Source organism: Heterodontus francisci, chromosome 1 (assembly GCF_036365525.1).
Source record: "Heterodontus francisci isolate sHetFra1 chromosome 1, sHetFra1.hap1, whole genome shotgun sequence".
NCBI lineage: Eukaryota > Metazoa > Chordata > Chondrichthyes > Heterodontiformes > Heterodontidae > Heterodontus > Heterodontus francisci.
The window spans coordinates 229,557,888-229,579,028 of record NC_090371.1 but is presented as its reverse complement, the minus strand read 5'-3'; the positions used below and the strand labels follow the sequence as shown (position 1 = coordinate 229,579,028).

Genomic DNA, 21,141 nt, shown 5'->3' with positions numbered 1-21,141 from the left:
ATAGGATAATGACTGTGAGATGCGAGCAGTGTCATCTCAAGAGTCCAGTTCAGTATTTATACCTCAACTAACATCGCTATAACAGGCTATCTGGTCTTTATCTCAATGCTGTTTGTGGGACCTTGCTGTGCACAAATTGGATACTGTGTTTCCTACATTACAACAGTGACTACACTTCAAAAGTATTTCTTTGGTTATAAAGTGCTTTAGGATGTCCTGAGGTCATGAAAGCGGCTATATAAATATGTTTATTTTCTTATCTTATGTCCTCTGTGACTGCCTGGAATGGCCCTGAGGCAAAGAAATTTGGAGAGATGGTCACTTTCCCAGACACAGACATGGTATGGCCCCTCAGTGCAGCAGGCTGTAGGTTTTGTTGTGTAAGGTTGCATTAGTTAGCAACCACTTGCAGTCTCATCATGCATGTTAAGAAAGGTGGGAACGGTGAACCTCAGCCTGGATATCCTGTTAAGAGGGTAGGCCTTCCACAAGAAGGCCCCCCCTCACTCACTGTACTCTTTGAGGCCACCCTGCTGCTGCTGCTGCTGCTGCTATATGCTGCTGAGTCTGACCTGCTGCTGCTTCTTCCTCCTCCTTTTCCTCTACCTGTACAAGGCAGCATGTGCATCACCCCTTATAAATAATGGCAGCTTCTTCAGTGTAAGTAAACTAAAGAGGTTATCAGAAAATAGTAGGATTAGAAGTCACAAGAAGCTCGAATTACAAAAACCTCACCAGCCATAGCTGCCTATGATCTAAATGACTGTTAACTTTTTAAATCCTATTGCCTGCTCAATTTCCCACCATTCCCACTAGGATTTACCTTGTAGCCATATCAATGGGACATTTGAATTCCAGCAATATTTTTGCACTGAAATACAATTTTCATGTCTGCATAACGTTTCTGACTTCCCGCAGTGGGAGCATCAGCTGACTGAAGTGCCCCCTGGGAAAATGGTGGTGGTCCATACAAAGTAAGCAGGAATAGAACAATAAATTTACTCTCCCAATTTTTAGCATTCACCCACTTCATTCCTGTCTGGCAGGGAGGAGCTTAGTACTTCCCCCTGAGGCTCAGAAATGATGTAGTGGGATATTAATATACAAATGTTTCACGTGTTCCTCTGAAATCTCTCTCTAAACCAGGACTGTTAGGTCATTTATTTAGAGCAGTTTAAAGCAGCCCCTAAAATAGGGCAACACAGAATTTCAGATGGATGTGTTAAGTGTCCTTACATTGGTATCTCACAGTCTAATTTCAAGACGGAAAGGAGTGATTCCACAATCTGCTGGTTCCAGCAAAGGGCAACATCGAAGGGAATTACAGCTTGTGAAATATTCAGTGCACAGCACATGATTTTCCATTCATTAAAGTTTTAATTCACAAGTGATCATGGCTTGTGCACATCTGTCCAGATGTGTCCCCTACCATCCTGCTGTCTGCTGGGAGCGCTTGAATTGTGATATTTTAATTTATTCATTCACAGAATGAGGATGTCACTGGCAAGATTAGCATTTATTGTCCATCCCTAATTGCCCTTGAGAAGGTGGTGGTGAGCTGTCTTCTTGACAACTGAGTGGCTTGCTAGGCAGTTACAAGTTAACCACAAGGACAGCAGATTTCCTTCCCTAAAGGAAGGGAACATTAGTGTACCAAATGGGTTTTTTGCAACAATCCAGTAGTTTCATGGTCACTATTACTAATACAAACTTTTTCATTCCCGATTCGTTTAATTCACTGAATATAAATTCCCCCGCTGCTGTGGTGGGATTTGAACTCATATCTCCCGATCATTAGTCCAGATAATCCAGCAACGTAATCAATATAATACTATTCCCACTAAGTAATTACTCCTTAAATTCCTGTTAACTTTAAAAAGATATTACACTGAAAAATAAGTACAACGTGGAGTGGAATTTTGGAAAGAACACTCAAAAGATAACAGCATTGCAGTACCTCATCCTGGCATATTCCTTTAATGAGATTGGAAGTACATGCCCTTAAAACTGACTGACAGTAGGTGCAGAAGGTTGCAGAAAAGAAACCCACCTCCATCATCTAGAGCAGAATATAGCCAAGCTGCTGCTGGAGGCCCCAGGCAGGGATAGAAATGGCCGAGATTCATCTGGTTTGGCATCTGATCATTAGGTTTCTAGTAAGCATCTAGTCTCCATCATAACATTGTTATAACAAGAGCACTGCTATTTGTACTCATTAATATGTATCTAAAGATTAATATTTGCATATTTAATGTCAGCCCACCAGCCCACCCCACCTCCCCCAGCACTTTAATTAGATGGCTTACTTTGCTGCATGCATTTAACTTGGCTCCTGACCAATGTCTTGTGCTTCTGGATCTTGGCAGAATTAACTGCAAAGTATTTAGAATGTTTGATCTATCACTCCAGTATCAGGTCACACTTCAAAATTCTGTCTGTTCTTTGAATGGAAAAGGCCTTTGGAACTGATTTTCAGCCCATCAGAAAAAGACTTTAAGTGATGTGATTCCCAGCTCCAAAGCAGATTGTTGGGAAACAGAGAAAATCATGTTAGTTTCATTATATGAATAGTATAAATGATAAAATATACAAGGTAAATAAGAAATAATGGAAAATAACCAAAGCACAGAGAATAAGGAAGAAAAAGACAGTGGGATAGAAGTAATTCTTTTATAGCTATTAATTCAAATTATAAACATTATAAAATCATAGTAATTTTTGATCAACAACTAGTTACAATAACCTGATAATGCCTTTCAGATTTTAAAACAACCCAAGGTTCTTAACACAGTAGAAACAAATCAATAAAGAACTTGAATCTATATAGCACATTTCACAATCTAAGAATGTCCAAAAGTGGATGTCAAGCAATGAAGCGTTTTTGAAATGTAGTCACCGTTGAAACATAACAGTCAATTTGCACACAGCAAGGTCCCAAAATACCAATGTCTTTTGGTGGAAGCTGTACAAGATAACTTTGATTTCCCAGCATTGAGAAAATCCTTAGTAAGTGGGAAAGCTACTCTATTCATTACATTATTTCTATAACACCAAGTTATTCAGAGGTCCCACAGGGCATGAGCTGAAGTATTAAATATCAAATGGCTGATCCAAAATGATATAGGATTTCTTCAAATTTAAGAGTTAAATGGAAATGTAAACCAAATAGAATGTAAAAACTCTGACTTTGTCCATTTTTTTGTCCAAGTTCCCAATTATTCTAAATGTGCCATTCTCTGGTTTGGCTGGTAGAACAAATATATTGCATATAAAATTAGCCCACAATTAAATTCACCCATGGCCAAATCACAATAAATTCTCCCTGTGTATCAAGAAGGTTTAATACTTTAAAAGAAGTTTTCTATGATGGTGGCAGGCAATTTCCGCTAATGAGACATGCTTAATGGTTCATGGAAATTACACTAACTAATGATATGAAACTCATAGAAGACTAATGCCTAAAATAACTAACACAAAGATAATGTCCTTCATCTATCATTTATACACTACTAATGTCACTCGTGAACTCACTGTCATCTTAAATGGTCAACTTCTTAGTAATGATGTTTATCTTGTTTATTTGGACGTCACTAACCTACAAAAACTATCAAGACCCAAAAATAACCTGATCACCAAATTTGATGGCTTTGCCAGTGGAGGAAACACTTCCACTTAGTGCTCATCTTCCCTCACAGTCTGCTATTCTTTTGCAGAGTAGTGCACTATGCAAGCTGGTGGATACTCAACCATGTGCTACTATGTGTCCCGTGTCAGGTACATTGTGCGCTCCCATGATTACTACTCCTGCAACATAACTCCTCCACATCCTCACTGTTCGAAAGCAATTTGGTGTTTAGATTTTGTGACAAAATCATATTGCCAATTCAGTCTGTCTTGTTCTATCCACCAAAAACAGTGCTCTCTTTCTGACTTCCAATATGGTCAACTTTCCCTGACTACTTTGACTTTTCCTTACCGACTCACTCTGTTGAAGAGTGAACAGGAGATTCTCCTAAATCTCCTTATCATTTCTGACCCCACAGACCATCAAGCAGAATTCAACAAGCCACATGATGGTTGAGCGATTCACAACTGCTTTTGAACTGGATAGGGCAGAGCACTTCAAATCTTTACATATGGAGCCTTTGTGATGAAAACAAATGTCCTTGAGGATAAATACAAACCGGGTTCCATGTTGTTGAATATTTTCCATAAGAGATGCCTCATGAATTGGCTTTTCTTGTTCCAGATCGACCTCCTAACAAAAGCTGGTTAATGATAATGGACCTACAAAGTTAAGTATGCTAATCTTGTAAATCTAAACTGAATTGACTCAATCGGCAGGATCTTTCAGTCCCTTTTCTTTATTTGTTTGCGGGATATAGGTGTCGTTGGGCATTTATTGCCCATCCCTAATTGCCCTTGAGAAGGTGGTGGTGAGCTGCCAGCTGCCTTCTTGAACCACTGCAGTGTTTGGGCTGTATGTACTCCCACAGTGCTGCTAGGAAGGGAGTTCCAGGATTTTGACTCAACGACGGTGAAGGAACGGTGATATAATTCCAAGTCAAGATGGTGTGTGGCTTGCAGGGCAACTTGCAGGTGGTGGTGTTCCCATGCATCTGCTGCCCTTGTACTTCTAGGTGGTAGAGGTCGCAGGTTTGGAAGTTGCTGTTAAAGGAGTTTTGGTGAGTTGCTGCAGTGCATCCTGTAGATGGTACACACTGCTGCCACTGTGCGTCGGTGGTAGAGGAAGTGAATGTTGAGTGTGGTAAATGGAGTGCCAATGAAGCAGGCTGCTTTGTCCTGGATGGTGTCAAGCTTCTTGAGTGTTGTTGGAGCTGCACCCATCCAGGCAAGTAGAGAGTATTCCTTCACACTCATGACTTGTGCCTTGTAGATGGTGGACAGGCATCGGGGAGACATGAGGTGAGTTACTCACCACAGAATTCCCAGTCTCTGACCTGCTCTTATAGCCACAGGAGTCTTGTGGCTGGTCCAGTTCAGTTTCTCGTCAATGGTGACTCCAGGATGTTGATGGTGGGGGATTCAGCCATTGGAATGCCATTGACCGTCAAGGGGAGATGGTAAGATTCTCTCTTGTTTGAGATGGTCATTGCTGGCACTTGTGTGGCGCGAATGTTACTTGCCACTTATCAGCCCAAGCCTGGATGTTGTCCGGGTCTTCCTACATCTGGACACGGACTGCTTCAGTATCTGAGGAGTCGCGAATGCAATCATCAGCGAACATCTCCATTTCTGACCTTATGATGGAGGGAAGGCCATTGATGAAGCAGCTGAAGATGATTGGGCTCAGGACACGACCTTGAGGAACACCAGCATGTTCTTGGCATCTAGCATTCTTATGACTGCAGGATGGAATTTATATTAAAGTTTAAATTTAAATTTGTCCACTTAATGGATAATCGATTGCACTCTCTTATCCCACAAATATTTGTTTCATTTACAGCACAGAAAAAGGCCATTTGCCCCATCGGGTTCATACCATTGGTCCCACTCTCCTGCAGACAAATAAGCCTTTTTGCAGGTTTTTGCCTGCACCCTGCTATTTGGGAAGTCCACTCCGTGCATTGATCACTTTCAGGTTAACTTTTATCTCTCCATGCTCTAGCATGGAGCTTTGTCGACTGATAGCGTATTGGGAATTAGACTGCAGGCCTCAGAGCATTTTCCATCTACGGTGGTGCTGTTCTGGATGTGTCAGTCCATGCTGAGGGTCATCTGTGTCACTGTCTTCAATACGGCTTGCTCCCAAGGCTCTTCACATAATAATGTGTCATTCCAGTAAATAAATCAAGGTGCAGGTAGTTTCATTGAAAGAGAATTGTCGATGTTATCCATTATCTACCTCAAAAGCTAATGCTGCCCAATCTAGCTGCAGTTCACATTTTCAAATGTTAATGCTACATTATTTGAACTGAAGAAACTTTGTGACTTTAGAACGTTTATTGCATATGCAAACTAAATTTATGTCAATGGCAGTTGCAAGTTTTGTAGTGAACATTACTTCATTTATCTGTAGTGAATATAAAATTAAATGTATTTTTCTTGTTAAACCTGCCACAACAGCTATCTACATTTGAAGTAAATTTTTTGCCTCAATCAATTTTTTGTCTTGTTTCTCTTTTCCTTGGCCACAACAGAATTGCATTGCTCCTTCAACGAACTGGTTCAAGTATGATGGGCCAAATAGCCTCCTTCTGTGCTATATAATTTTATACCTGTATTTGATATACATTTTGGAGACAATTTTCTGACTTTGCACTGTAGATGGGAAGCTTTGTCAGCCAGGTGCGCAAATTATAAGCGCTGCACAATTTTCCAACTATTCATTCCGATCAGAAAACTGCCCCTTCATATCGAAACGTTGCAGCTGAATCTTCATTTTACAATGCAATCTGAGATCTGCAGGGATAAATTCCACTAGTTGCATGTGCACTCATATCGTAAACTAGGAAGGTTTCCTCTGGTCAAAATTTCCAGTGAAATCATGGGCAGAATTTTCTTGGCCCTAGGGTGACTGGAGAGGAGGCAAGAAAATAGGGGGGAGCCAATTTAAATAATTAGGGCCCCAATTAGGGGAAATTTAGAGGATAAGCCAGCATTTTGCCTGCGGCAGAGTAGCATCCCCCCACTGCATGGGGAGACCGCCAACTCAATGGAGACAGCATCCCTGTGGCAGGCTAGGGGATCATCCCCCAAAGAGGGGTTCGCCGTAGCAAAGGCCACAACTGTGGCCCAAATGCTGCCGCCGGAGAGGTTTCCCCTCTGCTTCGAGTGATCTGCCTGATTGGCCCCTCTAAACATTTTCTATTTTCACCCCTCCAAGGGTGCCTCCATTTTGAAGTGCCCTTGTATTCTCCTACTTGCCTCAGCAGCACCCATCTCTCTCGGTGAGGCTGCCAAAGCTCTAGGGCTGCTGGCTCTGTGATTGTGCCGGCAGCATCAGGAGCCCGCCTGCTATCCTTAATTGGAGGGAAACACGGAGGGGATCAATTTGGAGGCTGCCTCCAGGAAAATAGCTCCTGTAGTCTGGCTCCTGGCAAGTGTAGGAACCTCCATTTGGTCCCAATGCAAGAGTCCCAAAGCCCATGGGAAAATCCTGCCCCATAACTGTAAAGAACAGAGAATGGAATCTAACCTGTGGGAAATAGTGGAAATGGATGTTGGGTATAACACTGACACAATGAGTACTACAATATTACACGTACAGGTCACATTAAGACAGTCATGCATGCAGACAGTGTTATTTTCTGATGGTTAGGGAAGTGCTGTTGGGTTAGTTGTGCTTTGGCTTCCCTGAAGATATACTCAACAAAAAGAGAGTGTTTTTGTCCAAATTTAGAGCTATAATTGAAGGAATATTCCAGGCAAGGGTCTCACGCACTGGTATTTGGCAGTTCCCAAAGTAACAAAAAACTTGCATTAGTCTGCATTTTTCTTTCTAATTCTAAGTTGTTACACAATATCTGTACTTCTTCTTGGATTGATGTACTGTTCAGCAATTACACAGCATAATGTATTATAGCAAGTTTATCTTGTCATCATTTCTGAGCTGGCCTGAAATCAAAGTTTGGTTCGATTCTGGGAGATGGGGACACTTTTCATCTCACCTATTTAAAAACTAATGGTATGTGCATGCAGTGTCACATTTTCCATATTTTGGTGATGCGCAATGCTATGGTTGCAGTGTGTACAAAATATGCAGGTCCCTATGATTGATATCTAAGTGCCTTCAAACAAAATGAAACATTCCTTTTTTCAACATTCAGTCGTGTAATCCGTCTACCTTACGTTATAGTGAAGTAGCTATCTGTCTAAGATGCTTTATTCCAGATGGTTCAGGATTCAGATCATTCAAATTTAAAGGAGCCAATTTGAAATCAGAGAGAATCCAAGTGTTTTTCACAAGGGATGTGTATACCAGATGATGTCTTGAGTTTAAAGCAACTGTGTTGGCTGGATCTTTGAATTGCTGTCATGACACTGCAATTTATGTGTATATTAATCCATCTGGGAAGCAATTAGATTGAAGGCAGAGTGAGCTGACTGAAGATAGAGAGAAACATAAAGAAGGAAGAAAGATTACCAGTGAAAGTGATTGAAAGACAATACAGAAAGCAAAAGGGACAGAAGTGAAAAGAAAGTAGTGTGGGCGAGAGAAAAAATAGGAGGGAAAGTGAGAAAGAGTGGCAGAGAAAGAGAAAGAAAAATTGAGAAATTTACTACCGGCAGAAGTTTCTTGAAAGGAACACTACATTTCTGAAATAAACCACCTGATGCTGTAACTTTTAGTGTGATGCCCTGCCTGGAGAGAGAGTTTTATTGGTATTGGTATTTCTCCACATGAGTATCGTTATATTTTTAGGCACTCAGAAAATCTTGCCAGAGAATCTCCATTTTTTTTGGCTTAATGTCTAATACAGAAGGCTGTCTGATTCCTTAGATCCCAGCCCATTTGGCCATATATCTGTAACCAAGGAGCTGAATAACACGGGTGGGGCTTATCAGCAGCTGGTGGGAATCTCTGCTTCCCCTGTAACATATTGTTTGTCTTATTACAGTGTGCTGCTGTAATGATCCTCACAATGAATATTTCTCTCATTATTTGAAGTTTTAAAATAATGATTTCAGATCAGACACAGCACCTCATATAGTACTCACTGATTTTGATTAAAAACTGATTTTCCTTATATGCAACTTTAGTAGGAAAGGATATGTCTGCCTAAGATTCCAGAGCAAAACTGGTGGTGAAAGCTTTTAAAGAGTCTGAAGCTCATGCGATCATTCTTCTTGCAGGAGAATGGCTGAGCAGAGTGGGAGGGGGAGAATAAATGAGCTACTATAAGCAGATTGCTGCAAGTTTTGAGAAGGGGAAAAATATGTACCTTTTCATATTTGCTTTTTTGTTTACAGCCTAAACTGAACAGGAATGAGCCACCCATGGCAACTACATTCAAAATGGTAATGCTGTAGTTCCTTTTTTTGCACTTAGGTCTACACAGCAAGTGCTGTCAGTTATTCCTGGCAAGTTCAAAGTCTGCATGCGCCGTCTGCACTTTAAGCCATTTTCCATATAAAAAGATTGACATAATTTATCATAAATTTGGATGGATTTTAGCCAGTTCATAATAAAACAATAGCAACTGTTATTCCTTGGCTGTCTTCCCTTCTCCTTATTCACTTTAAGGACATATCTGCTGTGCATTCCTACCTTTTTCCCTTGCTGGATCAAGTATTCCTGAGGTGAAAAGTCCAAATGAGGTTTTGAAGCATACTGTACGAGTTTGGCTTTGAACAGATTGGCATAAATCTTACACAGAGTATAGTTGAAATATGTTGCAGCTGTTTATAGGTTCTGGAGATAAGTTTTAAATGTTGTATGTGTAGTTATATATATATATATATATATATATATATATATACATGCACATATATAGAAAGAATTATTCTAATGAACACAAGTTCTAAACCTGAAGTTGATTATATGAGACAAGGTGAAACAAAATGAAATCCACTGTGTCTGTCTGATATCTTGTATTATGTGAAGGACTGATAAGAGTAGTGAAAAACATGAAGGCAGTATTCTTGCCAAAAGACAGTCTTATGAAATGAGATGACAATTATAATCCATCACATGCACATGCACATTCAACTGAACTTAAAAGGAAGGCAGAAAACACGCTGCAAATATATTCTAAAATGTTCTGTGTCTCTCAAATATCCTTCAACCTTCCAGTGCACAACCACATACAATTACTCCAGCTCTCTGGAATTTCAGGACAATAGCTTTCTTTTTACAAAATACATAAAACCTGAAACTTGTGCAAAAGCTTTTATCTCTGAGAAACCACAAGCCTGTCACAATTATAACTGCACTTGCTGGGGTCAGGTTTAAGATTGTAAAAAAACATATGCTTAATCCTTTGAGGACTGCAATAGCATTTTGCTGAAAAAAACTTGAAAAATGAAGAGAACCAAAACAAAATTCAAATGGACCAATTATAATCATTCTGGGTTTAGAGGCACATGTCTCTGTAAATGGAAAAAAAGGATAAATTATTAAATAGTACAGATATCCGAGATTTTGTCCATACTTTACTACACAAACCAGGCACAGACATGCTGTTCCTGTGATCCTGCATATCCATTTTATTGGATCTGACTATACCATTCCCACCATCATGCTTGTTGGTTAGTGACCAGCAAGAGCTGGAACGTAAAATGTTCTGTATAATTCCACATGTACATCAGAATGGGGCATATCTGAGCTGATGGACTTGGTCCTGCCAGTGCACTGTGTGTGAAAATGCCTTTTGGAGGAAGCCCCTGCAGTTCATATATGGAATGATCTTGTGGCTGGCCCAAATCACTCTTAAAACAATGTTATTCAAATAACACTTAAATATAGCAGTGAATGGAAATTGAATGTTAATGTGGTAGAAATTTGTTTTCAGCCCCAGACTCAGTTGCTGCACAAGCAGCATGCACCCCATCCGTGAAGGCTGAGGCTGGCCAGAAGTTGAGCTTGAGCTGTTGTCTGCTGTCTTGCCTTCAAAAGCAGCTTGCACATTGTAAATACTGAATATTAGGCTGCTTGCCTTGCTGACAACACCCTGAGGTAAGTGCAGGGAAGGGAATTGATGCAGGTAACGAGGGAAAGGGTTGATTGTAACAATGGTGGAATTGCTGGAGCAATCCTGCACTCTTTGGTTGTCAGCCACAAGGGATGCAGGGCAGGCCCGGCACCTGCTCTGCTCACTGTAAACAAATTAGACAGAGGGCTCATTCAACCGGCCCCTAATTATCATGTAACAGGGATCTAACACCTGTTTCAGGCAGTCGCCTGTTACGACTACAAAATAGGCCTGGCAAATTTAGCTGTGGCCTGAATGCATGTGCAGAATAGACATAGGCCATCCCACTAATTCATTTACCAGCGTTGCACCATTTTACGGCTGTAAAACAGGTGCAACACATACCCATTTCTACTCCAAAATGAGCGCTAAAGTGATTCCCTAATTTTCCAGTGGAGAATGCAATGTGCATGCAGCTTGTCATGCAGAATGGGTGAAGAACATAAGGTTCATAGTGAGCTTTCAGCAAGTCAGTTCCTAAGGGGAGATTTGCTGGATTTTACACAGGGGCATCTTTGATTGCTAGCGGAACACTGAATTTTTGAAAGCTGCAATAGTCATCGTTGTGTTACTGTACATCCCTGTCAGGCAAACCTCCCCACCTACCAAGACTGAGGCACACATTATTTCACCACATAAACATTAAAACTTAAAATTGCAAGCCCTGACTGGAAGGACATTTGCATGGTACTAGCAGTGTTGGAACAATGGGGACCCAGTCGTTGCTTCCCAAAAACATCAGAAGAAGTGGTCAGACCAGTTTTAGTCACCTGACTAACTGACCGTTGCAGAGAATTTTAACTTCCAACAAAGGATTTTGAACAGACAAAGCCGTGTGCTCATGAAGTAAAGATCTCTCCTGGAACTGAAGCAAGAATTACCTCTTCTCATGTCTACCTGTCCCATCTCCTTCCCACAGAACTGAATCTTGTGAGAACACGTGAAATGCAAAGAGAGAAAAGTCTTTAATGTGAACAAGGTTTAAGAAGAACACTGGGCCCCGACGAATGTATGACTACTTGCAAAAAGGACTAACTAACTAAAAAGCACTGTAACAAGATATTGCCTCAAACTGTTCCACCTTATCTTTTCTTCTCTTTTCTGTCCTATCTGCATGTGTATATCATGTGTGCATGTTAGCGTGGGCGTGTTGTATATCCGTAGGCATGAACCATGTTAGAGTTTGTTTTAAGTTTTAATAACATTTTATCTTTCTTCTTTAAACCTGAGAAAGCCTGTTTGAATTGGTTTCTTTGTCTTATAATTGGAAAACTGTGAACAAGGATTCACACAAAGGGGAGCTCAAAACACCGTGTGTTTAAAATTAAACTCTGTTACACTAAGACCAGGTAAAGACAGCAAAGACACATTTCTCACCTGGCCGTAACAGTCCCTTTAATCTCTTTGTTAAATGTTTTTGTAGCAAGAACTTTGATTGCTAAAAATCTGAAAGTGGAAACTTTTGGGTACCTTTCTTTTTGTGTTTCTGGGATGATAAATAAGTAAATGAAGAAAAAGATATGATGCACGTTATGTCAGGGGTTAGCTTCCACTACCCTCATTAGACAGAACTCGAGACTCAGGCAAACCTACCTAGGAATGTTTGAAAATAACTATCTTCATAGGCTCCACTTCACCAAGGAGGCAAGGTTGAAGCTATGCCATTTCCTGTAATGTGATCAGTAGGCAACCTCCACCACCAGCAGCAGTAAAAGTGATCACAGCCCTAAACCTGTATACTTTAGGCCCATCTCAACATACTTCAGGGAACATCAGCAACACCAGTTAGTCTGCAGTGCATAAGTGCATCAAGCAGGACACATCAGAATCATAGAATGGTTTCAGCATCGAAGGAGGCCATTCAGCCCATTGTGTCCATGCTGGCTCTATGTAAGAGCTTCTCAGCTAGTCCCACTCCCCTGCCTTTTTCCGTAGCCTTGCAAATTTTCTCTTCAGGTGCTTATCCAATTCCCATTTGAAAGCCATGATCTTATCTGTCTCTACCACACTCTCAGGCAGTACTTTCTAGATCCTCACCACTCGCTGCATAAAAAAGTTTTTCCTCATGTCGCCTCTGGTTCTTTTGCCAATCTCCTTAAATCGGTGTCCTTTGGTTTTTTATTTATTTATTTAGAGCTACAGCACTGAAACAGGCCCTTCAGCCCACCAGGTCTGGGCCGACCAGCAACCACCCATTTATACTAACCCTACAGTAATCCTATATTCTCTACCACCTACCTACACTAGGGGCAATTTACAACAGCCAATTTACCTAGCACCTACAAGTCTTTGGCTGTGAGAGGAAACCAGAGCACACGGCAAAAACCCACACAGTCACAGGGAGAACTTGCAAATTCCACACTGGCAGTGCCCAGAATCGAACCCGGGTCCTTGGAGCTGTGAGGCTGCGGTGCTAACCACTGTGCCACAGTCCCACCCAATGTTCTCAACACTTTCACCATTGGGATCAGTTCTTCCCTATCTATTCTATCCAGACCCCTCATGACTTTGAACACCTCTATCAAATCTACTCTTCTCTAAAGAGAACAGCCCAGTTTTGCCAATGTACCCACATAGCTGAAGTCTCTCATCCCGGAACCATTCTTGTAAATCTTTTCTGCATCCAGTGCTTTCATATCCTTCTGAAAGTGTGGTGCTCAGAACTGAACACAATACTCCAGTTGAGAAATTGAGGCCAAACCATTTTTTTTAATAAAGATTCACCATAACCTCCTTGCTTTTGTATTCTATGCCTCTATTTATAAAGCTCAGGATCCCATATGCTTTATTAACTGTTTTCTCAATCTGTCCTGCCACCTTCAATGATTTGTGCACATATATCCAGGTCCCTCTGCTCTTGCACCCCCTTTAGAATTGTACCCTTTATTTTACATTGATTTTCATCGTTCTTTCAACCAAAATCTATCACTTCACTGTTCTCTGCATGAAATTTCATCTGCCACATGTCTGCCCATTCCACCAGCCTGTCTATGTCCTCTTGAAGTATATTACTATCCTCCTCACAGTTCATAATACTTCCAACTTTTGTGTCACCTGCAAATTTTGAAATTGTGCCCTACACACCCAAGTTTGGGTCATTAATATAGATCAAGAGAAGCAGTGGTCCTAATACCGAAGCTTGGGGAGCCCCAATATATACCTTCCTCCTATCTGAGAAACAACCGTTAACCTCTACTCTCTGTTTCCTGTCACTCAACCAACTTTATATCCATGCTACCACTGTCTATCAAAAATCTATCTAACTCAGCCTTGAGTAAATTCAATGACCCAGCCTCCATTGCTTTCTGGAGAAGAGAATTCAACAGACTAACCACCCTTTGAGAGAAAAAGTAATTCCTCATCTCTGTCTTAAAAGAGAGACGTCTTATTCTAAACTGTGTCCCTTAGTTCTGATCTCTCCCACATAAGGAAACATCTTCTGGTATCCACTCTATCAAATCCCCTCAGGATCTTATATGTTTCAATAAGATCACCTCTCATTCCTCTAAACTCCAACGGGTACAGCCCCAACCTGTTCCACCTTTCTTCATAAAATAAGCCCTTCATCCCCAGAATGAGTCAAGTGAACTGCTTCTAATGCAGTTATATCCTTTTTCAATTAAGTTGACCGAAACTGTACACAGTATTCCAGATGTGGTCTCACCAAAGTCCTGTAGTAAAACTTCCCTACTGTGTGTGAGTTATTTTAAGAAGAAAATGGACTAGAAGAATGCTCCTAAGACACACCACTGTGACAGCCATGAGCAGCAGATGAGCAAAGATACAGTGAGGTGTGAGCAGCCATCAGAATCATTATTGAGCATCCTGTAAGCATTGCCCTGGCATTGGTCCAAAGAGGAAGCATTGCTGGCTGCTCCAAAAATGTTACAGCAAAGTTTCATAGTTAGATATCTGTGTAGCCAAGAGGACCAGGATCACTGTTGGCCTGAAGTTGTCTCTCTCCCCGTTCACCTCTTCCCTAGGATTACATGTGGGTATATGAGCCTGCCCTTCAGAGAAACAGCAAAAGTGAATAAATATGTCTCCTGCCCAGGTTTCTATTGATCAGGAGATGCCGAGATCCCCACAGAAATTCCAGACATGGTTTTTTAATAGAGTATAGAATGATTAACACTTGTATATGTTTCATTGCACACTGGAGATCTTTTTTAGTGGTAAATTTAAAACATCAGCTACACAGTTCAAATGCCATTATCTCAGTAGTAAGGAGACTTAGACTGCACTAGCACATGGCACATTTTAAATGAAGCGCAATAAACTATCTTGATTATATATCTTATATAATTTTTAACTCTGCTTCTGACCCAACAAGCTGTTGAAATTACGTGACTGGCCATATAATTAATAGAAACAAAATCAATATAATGGGCTGGATTTTTCCAGTTTGCCGTTGATTTCGGCGGCGATCTTTTTAAGTGGCAGGGGGTACGCATAGGATTTGCCCGCTAAGCCGCCGCAATATTTAGTGCAGCGGCTCATTTGAATGGAGGAGGCGAACGACTGCCCCGAATGATGGAGAGAGGGCGGACGCTCCGTCCCGGCAATGGTGTCCAGCGTAGGCACTGGTGCCATTTTTAAAGGGCTTCAAGCCCTTCAGGGCCATTTAAATTTTTAAAAGTCCTGGTTTCCTAAAAATAAAATTAAAACTTTAATAGCAGTTTGAATCCCCTCTCCTACCCCTCTCAATCAATCTATAAATTGCCCTCTCACCCCAAAAAAACTTTTATTCCGATTATGAACCTTCCCCCCTGAACTTTATTAACTTTGACTCTCAACCCCTTCCCACCATCAACTCAACCATGAGCAAGAGTTTTCACCGCTTCCCCCTACCCTGAAAACTTCACTCCTCCCTTCTCCCCACCAGTGTTCGGCCTCAGATCTCCAAACGGAGATCCAAAGGTGCGGGAGATCCAGCAACCAGCCGGAATATCGGCGTGAGATGGCCGTTGTGATGAGGTAAGTACTTATGCTTTCATTTAAATTAATTAGCATATGTTAATAATGTCCCCAGATCCGAGTGGCGGAGTTCCATCATGAGGTCTCGCTGCCACCGGTAATATGGGGTGGGGCCTTCCCGGCGTTGAGGCCCATGGCGGCACTCTCCCGGAGGTATTTTCCAGGCCCCCCCCCTCCCCCGCCACTGCCACAACCCCTGACGTCGGGGGGGCTGGTAAAATCCAGCCCAATATGTATTTATTTCATAAGAAAGATCAGCATTCTAGTGAATAATATTGTGTGATCTGTTTCAGCATTCAGTCAGATTGGGCCAAAGTTGAATCTTATTAAAAAAATTGGAGCTGATGTTTGCCTTCAGTGGTAGTGTAAAATAGTCATAGTGAATCGGCAGCGTTCCTTACACCATGCTCAATTTTCTTTTCCATTGAAGTAAATGGAAGTTGCTGAAATACTGTCACCCAGGCAAGGCATGACCTAAGAGTAAGGATGCTTTCAGGATTGTAACATTTGTGAGGCGGAGAGTAAAAGTCACCAATAAGCAGAGCTTGGAATGTCTTCAGGGAGAACCAGATATTAGGTTTTTTGAGACCTGATGCACCTGTTTTTATTATATTTGTCAAATTCGTATTTGATAATGCTCTTGTGAAATGCCTTGGGATATTTTGCTATGTTAAAGGCGATATATAAATGCAAGCTATTATTATTGTTGAGAAATCTAGATCAAGGATTTAATCCACTGTACAGGACACCACCACAGCTGAAGAAAAGATTAATGAGGCAGATCAATGATTAGTAGATATCAAAGTTAGGTTTTAAATGCCTGAAGGCTGTAAAAGAAAAGAAAACTTTTGGAGATAAGAACCTGAGAGAGGATCATATCTCCCTCCGGGGTGGCACAGTGGCGCAGTGGTTAGCACCGCAGCCTCACAGCTCCAGGGACCTGGGTTCGATTCTGGGTACTCCCTGTACGGAGTTTGCAAGTTCTCCCTGTGTCTGCGTGGGTTTTCGCCGAGTGCTCCGGTTTCCTCCCACATCCAAAAGAAAAAGACTTGCAAGTGATAGGTAAATTGGCCGTTGTAAATTGCCCCTAGTGTAGGGAGGTGATAGGGAATATGGGATTACTGTAGGGTTAGTATAAATGGGTGGTTGTTGGTCGGCACAGACTCGGTGGGCCGAAGGGCCTGTTTCAGTGCTGTATCTCTAAATGAAAAATAAATAAATAAATTACCCTTTCCGCTTACAACCTCTGCCCAAGATGAACACAAAGGGGTGAATTTTCAGTCAGCTGCGGAGTCGGGACCGGAGGCAGACAAGCCCACAATTTCCCGCTACTGGCTGGCGTGATGGTCTCCCGTCATGGTCTCACCTCTGGGCAATTTTCATGGAGGCAGGATCAGGGGGTGATGGCTACAAGCAGTCCTGTGGAGCGGTTTCCACCCTTCAATGATGGCCTCACAGCTGTGGCCATTCTTTATTTTTAAATTTGCAGAAGTCTTCAGAGAATGCCTGCATCTTGAGATGGCCTCGCTGTCCCCTACATGCATCAGCAGCACCCAACTCTCCCAGTGGGGCTGCCTGCTGTTCATAGCTTCACACCCTGTGATAGGGCTTCCCATGTCAAGAACCCATGGCGAACATGGAGGCAGCCTCTGAAATGTGCAGCCAGCCGACACCATTGGCGTCAAGGCCAGCTTTTGTTCCCAACAGCAGAAAAATGTAAGAAGTGGTAAGATTCTACCCAAAGACAGCAGAGCAGCCATGCTGCCCACCAGATGCTGATACCTTGAGGCATGAACTACTTTCAGTTCAGGCCTTATTTGATTGCTATCAGTTAGCTGTGGCCACCCATGGTGGCTCTGCAGTTGTGAGAGGTTGGGAAATTGGCCGGCTCCCATGCATTTTTGGCCAGAAGATTGGGTCTTGTTCATAGAGTTCATGGTTGGGGGAAGGGATAGGGAGCCTTTGAATGGGCTGGCAAACAGTCAGAGATTTTTGTGTACATAGGAGGAGTGCTCATACCTGTATTCTTCCTGGCATCACCAAAAATAGATTAAAACTTTCCTTGACTGCTTTTAAAGTGGCCTGCAGCTGTCTGTACAAATGGACAGAGTAATTGCAATAGAAATCCTGAAACTGGCACAGGAGCCCAATTTGAATACTTCGGCAGCCTGTTTCAGAATATGAGAAGGTGTGACGAAGCTTGATTTCAACGCAGTGATGATGCCAGGAGATGGAAAAATTTGTGGAATGTTATTTCTAAAAGCTTAGAGAAGCAAGAGATGAGGCTCAGAGAATCATAGACCATAACAATACTGATAAACTAGAGATATAAAAAATTACAATCGAGAAATTAGTTGGAAACAAGAGGTGAGAAGAAGATTGCCTATTAGGCAATATGCTTTTTTTGTACAGAAGTGTGAAATGTCACCTTCAACGGAACCATAGGAATACAAGATATCGGCTATTATTTTGTTAGGTGGGGGTAGGGTTGGTGGAAAGGCGGCAGTAGGGATTAGTTATTAGGCCTTAGAATATAATTGGTCCTTGAGATAGTGGGGTAGTTTTGTTGTTAGGTTGTGCTATTTGCTCAAATTCGGCCAAACCAGCACATGAGATCGATGAATTTCAAGTACAAATTATGTTCAGCACAAATTGCGTTTCTGTGATCTTTTGTGCTGATTTAAAAGATATCGTTGTGGAAGTGGCCTTGCACACAAAACTGGCCACACCCCAGATTGAATAAATCATCATGGCAAGTTTCTGATAATTGTGCCCATTTGCAGTCCTTACGTAAGACTCTGAAAATTAAGGTTTTTGTAGGTGCAAGGACTCCAGTAGGAACCTTTTAAAAATGTAGAAATATTAAAAAATATTTATTTTTACCAAGAAACTGACTTCTGTACACCAATGAAACTAGCAAATGGGTCTGTACAGTTCGTTTTTAAGTAGTTTTCATTTACTTAAAATTGGGTAACTCACAGGTGATGGACTACACACTCGTATTAAAAATAACTATTTTTTATGACAAAGCCATTTCCAGCTGCATTAATAAAATTGCACCAGGTTACCACTCTTAAATATATTAAGGAACATTTTAATGCAAGAAGAACAAATATGTTCCAAAACATTGCCCTCTGCACTGATTCATGGAAGATTTTACATTTGTGATTATGTAAATAATTTTGAGCGGGAAGTTGAACGCCAGCTATTTGTGCCGGGCTTGCTGATTTGTGTCCAAAATGGAAACTCTTGATCAACAACAGTAGAAATAATAGTGGAGTTGGCAGATTGTTAGAGAAAGGGAAGACTCTTGTTCAATGGATTGTACTTGGTTTGATTTGTACTAAAGGAGTCTTGAAACTCAAGTCGATTATGTTCCAAACTCCATCAACTCGTTGACCATGCCTTTGTTGTAAAAACACAGATGTATGTAATGTACACTTTTAAAGTCTCCTTATTTTGACAGCATCAAGCTAAGACGGCAGAACCATATACTTCTAATCACTGTGTTCAATTTGATTTCAATACAGGTCCACTTTGAAAGCCCAACTGTCGTGCCACCATCTCCTTTATCTTTAGATGGCTTAAATGAGGCTGTCTCAAGCTTTGACACAGTTGAAGAGCTGATCAAGTACTTGGAACCAGAAAGGTGGCAACTGGATTTGGAGGACTTGTACAAACCGACCTGGCAGATGCTCGGAAAGGCTTTTGTGCATGGTAGAAAATCCAGAGGCAAGTTTTCTCTTTCACTTTCTATCTTGCCTTATTACCTTATTACTTTTATATGTGCAATGATGTTGCTTAGGCAAGAATTATTCCAAAGGAAATTATTCCTGGTTTTGATCTAAGTCGAATAGGTTGCGCAGTGACTCATGTTGCTTGGAGATTCTTTCAAAGTCATATTGATCAGTTGTTAAGTGAGGCTCATGACTACAAATAATTCGACTTGGGATTTGCTGTACAGACTCATATCAAATATGAGTTCCATAAATAATAGATGCAACAGGGGTTTACCAACAGCAAATGAACAAGTAAACCAATTCTTGTGAACAGTTTTTGATGAGAGTCACCATGACAAATTTGGTTCGTGCCCAGTCATGTACCAATCTATCAGGTAATCAACAATGCATGTTGCTGATATCAGCAGAGTAACACATTATAATGCAGAAATAAAAGCAGAATACACTAGAAATACTCAGTAGGTCAGGCAACATCTGTGGTGAGAGAAACAGACTTATCAGGCTGAATGTTATGAGCGTGCCCCAAATCGCGGCGAAGCACACTGATCTAGGCGGTCTTCCTGCATGGATGCGCCGTCGCTGAGCCCCCTGATATTTTGCGCGGGGGCTCATTTAAATGGAGGGGGCAGAGCAGCCGCCCCGATGATTGGGCAGGCGCCGGTGTCATTTTTAAAGGGCATCAAGCCCTTCAGCTATATTTCAATTTTTAAAGGTGCTGCCGCCCTGAAAGGAGAAATAAAGTGTTACTGATACTTTCAGTCCCATTTCTAACACCCCCAACTGAGTTGTCAAGAAATAAAACAACCCACCCCCCCCACCCCCCGTAAAACCAATTTGTTAAATGAAGACCTTTCACCCCCTAACTTCAGCACCTTTGACCCTCAAACCCTTCCCACCATCCCCACACCCAATTGGAGTGGTTTTCCCTGCTTCCCCCCATCCGCCCTGAAATTTTCACTCCTCCCCCCTCCCCATCAGTGTCACGCCTCTGAACTCCAAATGGAGTTCCGAAGGCACGGGAGTTCCAGCCAATGGCTGAAATATCGGCATGGGACGGCTGTCGCTACCAAGTAGGTAATTATCCTTTATTTGTAATATCATTTGCAGTGGGGCCTTCCTGGCATCGAGAGTCATGGTGGGCCTCTCCCAGAAGAATTTTCCAGGCCCCCCCACCACGACCCCTGACGTCAGAGGGCTAGAAAAAATCTGCCCAACGTTTCAGGTCAATGATCTTTAGTTAGAACTGGAAAAAGTTAGAGATGTAACACGTTTTAAGCCTGGAACCTGAATCAAATTTAGATCTGAGGGCTCACTTAGTATCACAGAATCACAGAATTGTTACAGTGCAGAAGGAGGCCATTTGGCCCATCGTGTCCACACCAGCTCTCCGAAAGAGCAATTCACTTAGTGCCATTCCCTTACCTTCTCCCCGTAACCCTGCACATTCTTCCTTGTCATATAACAGTCTAATTCCTCTTTGAATGCTTCAAATGAACTTGCCTCCACCACACTCTCAGGCAGCGCATTCCAGACTTTAACCACCTGCTGCATGAAAGTTTTTCTTCATGTCACTTTTGCTTCTCTTACCAATTACTTTAAATCTGTGCCCTCTCGTTCTCGATCCTTTCACAAGTGTGAACAGTTTCTCTCTATCTACTCTGTCCAGACTCCTCATGATTTTGAATACCTCTATGAAATCACCTCTCAGCCTTCTCTTCTCCAAGGAAAACAGCCCCATCTTCTCCAATCTCCAATGGTTTTTCATGTTT

General features: G+C 41.7%; 1 protein-coding gene across 1 annotated transcript in view; it reads left to right on the top strand.

Moving 5' to 3' along the window:
* pdgfc (platelet derived growth factor c) overlaps positions 1–21,141 on the top strand; it is a 491,598-nt gene that overhangs the window by 398,348 nt on the left and 72,109 nt on the right. The window contains exon 4 of the mRNA XM_068042045.1: positions 19,163–19,364. Coding sequence (XP_067898146.1) covers positions 19,163–19,364 — 202 coding nt within the window. The remainder of the gene's footprint in view (positions 1–19,162; positions 19,365–21,141) is intronic.